Genomic DNA, 10,938 nt, shown 5'->3' on the forward strand with positions numbered 1-10,938 from the left:
CTGACTTTGTTCAGAAACCATAATAGCAAAGTAAGTAACTGCCAATCGGCCAACCAATCATACCGGCCATACATAACAAAATTTTGGTGTTAAAGAAAAAGCTGACAAACCTATACCATGCTGTCGATGCTAAATAAGGTGTCGAAAGTAAAACGAACTCTTATCAGCATCAAATTTATTCACTCTTACGAGTCATCAAAGACTGCTTGCAAGCAGCATTGACTGGTGCGGCCAAAACCAACATCAAAGCCTTGATGTAAATGTTAGAAGAAAAAGAATTTTGTCCAGAGGAGGATAAGGAGAAGATAGATTCTCAAAAATGCGCTAAGTATGGCCCGCCACCTTAAACACCACGGCCCATAATAAGTAGCAAAAAGCACCTACTAATAAAAACGAATTTCTTGCGACACTATCTTAGATACAAATAAAAAATAATGCTGCATACCTGTTGATGTGGTCAGCACCTGTGAACACACAAGCAAAAAAGAAAGAAAACGAATATTGTTAAAGATTTTTGTTACATTTTCGTGATTCATTCCAAGATTTGCTCTTATATTAATAAAAATCATCCCAAAATGGTCAACTAAAGCAAGATTAGTAGCTTAGCTCTCCTTATTTTCTTTATGATCTTTCTAGTATATTTTATCTTAGTACTTTGGCCATTGGGGCGCAAAGTTCAACCACCCGTATCGAACTCAAGCTCATGAGAACATGTGTTTTTTTATTGTAAAAAATACTCACTTGAACGTTTATATTATAACTTAATTTTTCAGTGTTTTTGTCAATTACTCCAGTTATTTGAAACACAGACTGAATTGCATCAGATGGTTAATTATGTCAGTGTTTTATATCACTACATAGTATAAAACAAAGTCGCTATTTTAGTCTGTTTGTCTGTATGCTTAAATCTTTAAAATTACGCAACGGATTTTGATGCGGTTTTTTGTAACAGGTAGAGTGATTCAAAAGGAAGGTTTTTATGTATAATAACATTTATAATTTTGCACCCGTGCGAAGCCGGGGCGGGTCGCTAGTGTATAATAATATAGTAAATCTGTATCATGTATGCCGTCTGGTTCCAGCACCAATAAACAAAAGAATAGGACCATCTCATCTCTTTCCCATGGATGTTGTAAAGGGCGACTAAGGGATACGCTTATTAACTTGAGATATTTTTTTAGGCGATGGGCTAGAAACCTGTCACTATTTGGATTTCAACTCTATCATTAAGCCAAACAGCTGAACGTGGCCTATCAGTCATTTCGAGACTGTTGGCTCTGTCTACCTTACAAGGGATAAAGATGTGATTATATGTATGTATGTATGTATATATGTCATGTAGGTAATCCGTTATCAAGGTACGTTAAACTGCTCTACGTTAAATTCTCGAATATGTGTTATTCAAAACCTATCGTGGGGTTGATTTGATGATTACGGTTAAGAAGTGGACTCGTGCCTACCAATCACTTTAGCTGATTGCCGTTCGCTGTTAGTTACAACTTATTACACTCACTGCAGCAAGTTGCTGCAATGTAAATGAGGATTTTGTGGAAGATTGCGAAGGACCATATTTTGCCCTCTAGGCAACCAAAGTCACGGTAGCAAATATTGAATTGCATATTGATTAAACGACAAAGATAGTCAACAGGATACGGGGAAGTCCAATTATCAGCGGTACTTAACTGTTTTTCATTCAATATCGCGATTATAACCCCACCATGCTACTATTATGTCCACGCCAAACTATTACGTAGTTAGGGCGTCACTCATCGCATGTGGGAAATTATACGCTTGTTTTTGAACTAATGTCTATTCTATTCTAACGTAGCAAACCTGCTAGTGTTGTCTCATGATGGCATGTTGAACGTGTGTTGTATAGTCTTCTTCCTCCTGGATTTAGTCCCTGTTGCATCCTCACTACTATGGAGAGGATTGACTGCCTTTGACCATGGATCCTGAATTGGGCGTGTCAGGTTTTGAAATGAAGCGATTCCCATCTGACCTCCGCAACCTTTGCAGGTAAATCTGATACGTATGGATCGATCATGGTTACACATCCAGTTACCTGAATGTGCAGGTTTCCTCACGATGTTTTCCCTCACCGTAAGAGCATCGGTTGTACAGTATGTTGTAGAGTATCTCGTTGTTATCCTTCTTCGGTAGGTCGTTTCCTAGGGAGAAGTCTGGGACCGCTTATAACCACCTACTACTATAACCACCATGCAATGTACCTACTTGTTGACAAGAAAATAATATGCACTTATTAATTTAACGGTTCTATTGAGCAGTAGTTAGAACATGTCGAGTTCAAGTCTATAGAATTACGGATATGAAGACACATAAGACAGGAAAAAGTGGAAAAACGGACCCCAGATATCAAATCTTAACGATAGTGTCATAGATTAAGATTTTTTTTTTCGCTTACGCTTGTTTTGAATTGGAACCATACATAAAAGAGAGAGAGAGAGAGAGAAAATATCAATACTTATTAATGTAACTTAAATGAAGCTCGCAAAGGCTGTTGCACCAACGAGCAATGTCAAAACCATCTGTCATGTTCACGTCGAGCAGCTATCTGTTACCGATGCACCGAACCAATTTGCATGCCCCAAGACGGATGCATCCGGGTTCGATCCCACATTTCATATTTATTGCCCCGTTTGTTTTTCTAAATCTCGGCCGCGAACAATGGCGGATGGTTATAAACTTGTGATAATTATCTGAGGTCAGAGCCAGCGTTGCAGAACGGTATGTGGGGGAAGACACTTGTTATTATCATGTGAAGACTTTTTGAAGACGTTCCCACACTGAACTGATTCGGCGATTAACACTGATTCATAATTAGTTAATTGCACTTGACCCCGCTTTAATTAGACAATGAGAATCAAATTAATCAGATCCGCGTTAACTCAAATCCGTGGCTGTGGGAATCTTTGCGGTTAAGTTATATGTCTTAGGAAATTAAGAGGTAATTTTTGACGACGAAATATTTCAGACTATACAAAATTCAAAATAGTTTTTTATTATTATTATGGGACACTTCATAATTGTCATATCTATTGGTATCACAATATTGGTTGACGTCATATATCTATATCAAATTAATATAAAAAATTAACTCCACATTGGCTAGTATAAAATCTAAACATAACTGTTTCCTTGTAGTAGCTTTATCAATAAACATATTACGTTTTCAATTATATAGCTTTATAGTACTATATTTATTCTGTAAGTTACTTTATTAACTAACTTTATTTACAGTGTGGAAGGTTTACAATGAAAGATGTAATTTATTTGAATTCGGTTTTATTAAAAATATTCATTATCTCAAATCACTGTTCGTTCCATAATTACATGTCATGTCTCAACAAAATGTTGTCTCACGTCCATTCGTGTGTAGAAACATCGTGTAAAATGATATAAACAGTAGTTTTTTTTACACTTACAGTCAAACCAATTGACGACGCTCCCCTAGTACATACTTGTACCGGGATTTAATACTTATTTCTTCGTAATACTGTACAATACCAATTCCATAACTTTTTAAACTTTTAATTCAACGTTTCGCTACAAAAATATTGATATCTTTTGTACTTCTCATTACACTTTCCACATGGAATGTTCGAAATCACACTTTTATTAAAATACACAAATTCAATGTCAGTTATAAATTCTCCATATGATTATTCAAATAAAATAAATAGAATTTTAAATCCAAAATTTAAAACAATGTTTAGTGTACTATGGACTATAACTAGCTGCTTATCTAAGTTGTTCGAATCTCCATCATAAATATACATACGTACATTAACACAATGGTTCAAATCCGGCCCACAGGACCAGAATTAAGCAAAACTGCAAGCAAATGCTGAACTTATAGGAAAAATAAGGGGTATTGCTAAACAAATTGACACGCATTTCAAAATATCTGAGATATACAACCCCATTTGGCTTATTTGGCTTTCGACTTATTAAATAGGCTATTTGACAGTGTGAGCTGTTTGTTACATATGAAAGCTAATGAGGTTTTTGAAGTACACCAGCAACAGCAAAGTAAAAAGTTCAATAATAGGTATTAATAAAAAAAGAAAGGGTTTATTAAGAAAGTTGATAATTTTAACACTATGTACTATCACGCAAATGACGTCACTCTTTAGTAGGTCAAATCTATAAAAAAATAATGTGTAACGATAGTCTCAGTAAAAAAGTTTTTGAAGGTTTACTACTTTTGATTACCGAATAACCAACATTGTTCCATTAAAACTATTGGCACCACAAATAAAAAACAGAAGTTTTAGGTACAGTCAAATAGCCTACTGTTAAAAACTCTTACCTCTCTAAATAATGTACAGATTAAATCTTAAATCACGCATAAACAATCTCTTCATAGTTCAATTCCTCAACCCAATATTACAATACTACTTAAATTAAATTGAAATCAAATATAAACACGATGACTTGTCATGGATTATAAGCTATTTGGCCCCGAAGAAACGAATCTAAGAGGTGAAGAGATCCTTTTCCTTGACAAAAATGATTCTAAGATCTCGACAAGATAGACTACATACATATGAACATAATCTCTTTATAGCAATTGTGCTCTATGGTACACTATGATATAACTAAGGGAAACGTTACAGAAAACCCTGTTATGATTATATATAAATTTAAAAAATACGTCGTTGAGAAATATATCTCGTATACACTTATTTTATGACTTTTATTAGTTGCTGCTTCCGCCTGTTCTGTTTTTACACTTTGAGCACTCAATCCACTTGGACCACTCGTCCAAGTTAGGAAAATACAGATTTTGATTGATTTGATGTAGTAGTTAATAATTTCATGTGGTTTTTGATGAAAGTGGTATTTAAAGGCAAATATTTAAGTGTGCTTAGTCTCTACGAGACTTAACATTTACCCGTGACTTGACAAAATCTTATTTTAGGCGTATGGTATGTTACAGAAATAATCATCTGAATACATACAATGTCACAATTTTAATACATTAAATAGAAATTATAGGGTAGACATATTTTGTGAACACCCCAAAATATGTTTGTATCGCTTTGCGATGTGCCTTGTAGAAAACAATAGACTCTCGGATAGATGCTAACTACCACTAAATACCAATGGCTCGAAAACTTGTCACCTAATTCAACATGGCGTAACTGTTGCGATTGAATACGTAAAATATCGTGATCAAAACTATTAAGAGCTACAAACCAGATGACAAAATTTGACAGAACAAAGGCTTGATCTATTGGTGCCTCTAATTGATTCTTACAAATTGAGTAATCAACGTTACTAGTTGTATTCAACGTAGAGTAATCAACGTTACAAAAGTAATCAGTATAACCAGATAGCTAAGTATACCAATTAAAGTGTAATCACAACGTCACGCCACGTCGAAACGTACAATTAGGCACTGAAACTAATTGTCAAAACACTCACCGCACTCAAATGTCTTACTGTTTCACTGCAGACTGTGTTCCTCCAGCCTGCAGTCCATTGGCTATTGGAGAGTGTTGTCCGGTAGGCGGGCGTGCGCGTCCGGTTGCCAGCCGGCCTGCTCGGGCCGCATCACGTCGTCCACCGGCGGGCACACGGGCCGGGGGCCGGGCTCCGGCGTGTATGTGAACGTTAGCCCGGTAGCGTAGATTATGCCGTCGTTGCGAACTAACGATACGGGCACCTGAAGTGAGGGGAAAATGATTTAGAATGAGGATCTAATATATTTTTTCTTTGATGAAGAATTCACTTACATATTTTGAAGACGGATAAGATAATGGACTTAAATTAAATACTTAAATTTGTAACCGACTCACAACCGCAATGGCTGCAGAAAGTTGGGTATTCGGGAAGGGAGAAGACTACAGGGTTAGGTAGGGGAGAGCGGGGCTGGTGTTAACAGGGGTAAGAATTAACAAGCTTATTCCTGCCAAACGTAAAGTGTTAAAAATATGAGACTCGGTTTAGAAATACTATATACGCAGCCGAATGTGTCCTGACTTGTCAGTTGCCGGCCGGCCTTCGCATGTAATAGTTGTGAGTAGTGACCTCGGATTGACAGGTAAGAGAACTTTTCTTGTGTTGCAATAAATTGATTTAAGACTTATTTATTCCCTAAATTGATTCAAAGTTTATACTAAATCAAACTGTAATTTATTGACAGTAAAACTATATTATTTGTTTGTAATTATTTTGACTAGATTATTTGCTGTAATTGGTTAAGTAAAAAAAGTAGCCTTGGGGCTAAAATTAACAAATTGAGTGGGGTAAGTATTAACATGTTAAGTATTGAGTATTAACATGTTAATACTTACCCCGTATGTATGTATAATACAGTATTAACTAAGTGTTTTTTTACAATAGTATTTTTTTTGTAGAATGATAAACTATAAAAGGAAGAGCACAAGGGGGTCTACATCTCAAGAAGTATTAGAGTTAGCAGCTAAAGAAGTTCTGGAAAAAAATAGAAAGTATATAGACTAATGATTGTTGAGTACTTATAGTTAATTGAAAAGATTATGTTGTTGCTGTTGAAGAAGATATTATTTTATTTACCTTATTAGAACTCTATAAGACTGTTAACACTAAAAAGTTTATTTAATTTTTATACATTAAGTTTAAAGTTGTTGTGTGTGTCAATATTATATAGGCTTAAAAATCATTTGACTGTGAGAATGATTGTTAATTAGTGTAGATTTAAAACAATATACTATATTCTTTCAGTTCCTATCATAAAAAGTACTGATTTATTTAATCTTAAGTACAATAAAACATTTTTATTAATATAAAAGACATTTTATTTATGTATTTTAATAGAATTATAGTCTGTGTTAATTATTGCCCCTTACGTTAATACTTACCCCAGCTCTGTTAATATTTGCCCCAGATACGGGGTATGTCTTAACAAACGACTTTTTTGGTTTTGATTAGTCTGTTTCTAAAATTACTTACCTAGCTGATAGTTTTTGTTACTAATATCATAGCCAGATAATCAAAGCATGTTATAAACAAAAAATAAAACAAAAATGTTAATTACTATTGAAAATATAAACCATAATGCAAAATTTGTTAGTACCAGCCCCGCTCTCCCCTACAGCTACTTTTTATGTTTAGCGCTTATTAATAAATTATATTTTATTAGATATTAATTCATAATATGTACGGATGTCAATCAAGACCTAGATCTCTGAAACATCAGCCTACATTTTTAGAACGACCAAGGCAGACTCGGGTGGAACAAAAAACAATACACAAGGTTTTACAATATGTGATTCGATTTCTGAATATGGAAACTTCACAGACACTTCATATATTGCAATTGCAAGTACTTTTGAAGTGAATCGTGTAGAAAACGTAACGGTATTACTTAATTCGCTGTTGTTTTCCCACGGTTCACGACATGCGCCAGTCTGCCACTAGGACTGTTTTTGCTAAGTATCGGAGATAACCGGGATTTGAATTGCAGATACAAGCGATAAATATTGATTTTTGCTGTGCAATTAGAACAGTTACGATCCGCTACTTTGTAAGGAAAATCGAAGTAGGGTTGTGGGTTGATGCGAGTGCAAACTCCATAGAAAACATAGTCTGGATATAGCTATTTTTGGTAATGATCTCATTTTATAAAGATATTTAATCTGTGGAGATAAGGACTTCCTTAATAAGTTAACACTTTGTAAGATTATCACTAAACTATCTGTGAGTTTTTGTGGACCGCTATCTGCTTGAACTCCCATTGGGAATTTCGGATGCACTATTTGTTGTTTTTTTTTACCATCAAGTAGCGTCCTATTTCTTTGTGAATAAGAGATGAAGTGATTCTTTTCTGTCGGAAAGCGAACTGCAGTCATCAAGACTACTAGTATTATCTAAACAAGGTCCATTTGTACAAAGAAATCGCCCGTCCGTCCCATCGTGTGCTAGTTTATAGTTATTTGCTAGTGTCAAATTACATTGGCTTAACACGTTTTCAACTAGCACTGCCTGCTTATACGTGCCGGGGCGCCCAGGGCGTGTGAGATTTTTATTGCTAAGTTGTCCTCAACTTCCTAAGCGGGGAAATGCTGCCAGAATATTGGGCGCGTTGTCCCGATGATATGACGATTTGGACGAGCGTTTTTTTAATAATTTAAGAATAATGCTACTTTAGGTAGTGCCGTATGGTCCCACTTTAGAATAGAACCTATATTTTTCCTATGGAAGTCCTAAAAGGCGACTAAGGGATAGTCTGTCAACCTGTCACTTTTTGAATCTCAATTCCATCATAAAGCTTGTTGTTCTCAAGACTGTTGGCTCTGTCTACTCCGCAAGGAATATTCCACTATTAACTTATCGCTAATTGAAATTCTTAGCATCTTTAAAAGTTTCGAAACCATTTTTACCTGACGTAAAACTCAGGGTCTCACACGTCAGATTCTCAAGATCGGTTTTTTGCCGGCCATCAACAAATAATTCAAAAGAAATTCACCTGCGTAGGCTGCCGCACCCAAAGCCACTGCCCCCTGAACTGCGATATGTCTGGTACAACACAGAGCATGGACTCGGCACACCGGTACATGGTCTCCGCTTCCACATCACCAAACCACACTTGCAGGGACGGCGTGAAGTTGTCTCCGGCCAGCTCCAACATGGCTACATCACCCCCGCCATTGAGATTCAGGGAGTGGACTAGAGGTACTGGGGTTACGGGTGACCTGGCAATCAAAAAAATATCTGAATTAAGCTTTAATATCATAGATAATAAAAGATGGTAACATTATGTTATTTCTCTTTCTGAATACATATTTTGTGGTTAATTCTTCATATTTATGCACATTTAACTTTATTTTGACAGTTTTAATTATGTTAATGTATATACTAATATATATTATGTAGGAAGAACGATCCATTATCCTGCTCTGCTATTCATCATCAAATATACAGTTTTTGGGACACCAATGGTATCTAATCATCAATAAGACAATTATTTAGAGTTATAGGAAGTTTCAAACTGTGGATATTTTGTAACTCTTCAAGATATGACAAGTGCAGATGGAACACATTATGATTTTTTTAATTGAGAATTACCAAATATCTCCCTTCTTTGTAAAAATTAAACCTTAAGTACCTGACTGGTCCCATTCCCTCATAGAACTGATATTCAGCTTTATCTGTTGATATGATGGTCCAGCATGCTCCATCATTTATCATCTCCTTGTTAGGCTCTTTGGGGCAAGGTGTAGCTTGGAACTGTATGATTCGTTCCTGGGAAAGGCACAAGTACATCCGTTCTGTGTCTTTCATATAAAATGCACATTTGTGGAGTTGAGAAACAGGGTCGTCAGCTTCTAATAGGGCCATTTGTTTGTCCACCTAAAAATTAAAACACTCTGTAAAAATTGTTGAATTGTATTGGATGTTATATCATTAGTGTAGTTTTGATGTTTACATTAGGCAATAAAAAAAAATTAACAATGGTTTAAGGATTTCAGAATACTACTGTGATATTTAAAAAACTTTTGTTACCTTTCTTATAATCAGTCTAGGCAGAGCCATCCCTGTCACAGAGCAAACAAGTTTCACCGTAGACCCATAGTGCACATAACCATCTCTCACTGCAAACTCCTCTGATTCACTTTCATTGTCATCCAACAAGTGTATGGTAAATGCTCCCCACTGCGTAGAGGATGCATGAAAATTGCCATTCTCAACATGTAGATACCTAGTTGACACCGTTTGTGATCTCAAACGGTTGAATAATGCTACCTTTGTTCCACTAGCAATACACAAGTCAGCATTCTTCAGAGATTGCTTCTTTTTTGAGGGCTTAGAAATAACTTTTATTCTTTTGCTATTGAAAATACCAATGTCATGACCATTTCCATAGAACATCTTTACTGATAACATGAAGTGTTTCCTTTTATCTGAATCTGATATGTATAATGTTTTGGCAGCACAATATTGCTTTCCATTATTGAGGTCCAATTGCTGCATGTCTTGGTCAGAGTTTCCGATGCCAATGAAGGCACAAAGCTGTGCAGCCTGTTCGGTCTCACCCTCGCGGAGCATGCGCTCACGCCGCAGCCGCCAACCATCTCCAAATAAATATATACAGGGTGGCGGACAAAAGAATCGCTTTTCATTTCCATAAGATTTCTGGGCGACTTTTGCATGCAATATGACAACAACCATATCGGAGCGGTCGCGCAGATATCGCTCCATAGCTTCCCTGGTGAGGCGACGCTCCTCGGGGCGGTAGGCGCCGGCGCCGGGTCCAGCCGCGTTGGCGTAACGCGGGTACAGAGCGCCGTGCTGCGGCGGCGGCGACGGCGGGCCCTGCGCCATCCCGCCCGCCCCGTACTGGTGCGGCATACTCGCCACGGCTCCTCCTCACCTGCTACCGTACTTCATAATATATTGCCTCGCAGGCAACCCTACCATGGCGCTCAAGAGTCCGTCAGCCCCGGTGGGACATGTTTGTCTTTCGCTCAAAACGCTTAACAAATTAGCGGCGTCCCTTGTTATCACGGATTTTCGTCACCCACTTAAACTTATGTACGAACGTGAAGGGCGCCGGTCACCCCGGTTATATTCTATTGCGATCGATACACTTTTGTATTATTCACGACACTATAAATTAATTACGGTGGGAACCTCAACACACATTTCATTCAAAAACACCTGTTCGTCGACAATATTTTCAGACAGTCCAGTCAACATTCCAGGGTTTATAGTTGATAAATTGCACACCAAGCAAAGATAATTTCGTACAAACAACTTTGATTTACCAAATAATATCAATTTAATCTAGAATTGTTAATAGTTTTGTATGTTTATTCGTGAAATAAATACGACAAACGACAACGCTAAAAATATTGAACTGTCAAAAGACAGACCATAGACAAGAAAAGTGCAAGCGTGTTGTCGACTACACGCGCGCGAACACAATCG

At 36.8% G+C, this 10,938-nt stretch overlaps 1 protein-coding gene across 1 annotated transcript; it reads right to left on the reverse strand.

The window, feature by feature from the left end:
- Positions 1-3,241: 3,241 nt before the first annotated feature.
- LOC106143683 (suppressor of hairless protein) lies at positions 3,242-10,876 on the reverse strand. The gene is made up of 4 exons (XM_013345819.2): positions 9,514-10,876; positions 9,116-9,360; positions 8,477-8,702; positions 3,242-5,692 (listed from the first exon to the last, which is right to left on the reverse strand). The coding sequence occupies exons 1-4, from the start codon at positions 10,357-10,359 to the stop codon at positions 5,513-5,515; spliced, it is 1,497 nt and encodes a 498-aa protein (XP_013201273.1). The 5' UTR covers positions 10,360-10,876; the 3' UTR covers positions 3,242-5,512.
- Between the last annotated feature and the right edge of the window lie 62 nt (positions 10,877-10,938).

The sequence above is a fragment of the Amyelois transitella genome, chromosome 2 (assembly GCF_032362555.1).
Source record: "Amyelois transitella isolate CPQ chromosome 2, ilAmyTran1.1, whole genome shotgun sequence".
Classification (NCBI taxonomy): domain Eukaryota; kingdom Metazoa; phylum Arthropoda; class Insecta; order Lepidoptera; family Pyralidae; genus Amyelois; species Amyelois transitella.

What these genes read in the sequence shown, in the direction of transcription:
- LOC106143683 (XM_013345819.2), bottom strand. Translation starts at nt 10,359, where the DNA reads ATGCCGCACCAGTACGGGGCGGGCGGGATGGCGCAGGGCCCGCCGTCG. An exon ending in CTAGACTGATTATAAGAAAG is followed by an intron (nt 9,361 to 9,513) that starts GTAACAAAAGTT and finishes TTTAATTTTTAG; the next exon opens with GTGGACAAACAAATGGCCCT. An exon ending in GGGTGCGGCAGCCTACGCAG is followed by an intron (nt 5,693 to 8,476) that starts GTGAATTTCTTT and finishes CCCTCACTTCAG; the next exon opens with GTGCCCGTATCGTTAGTTCG.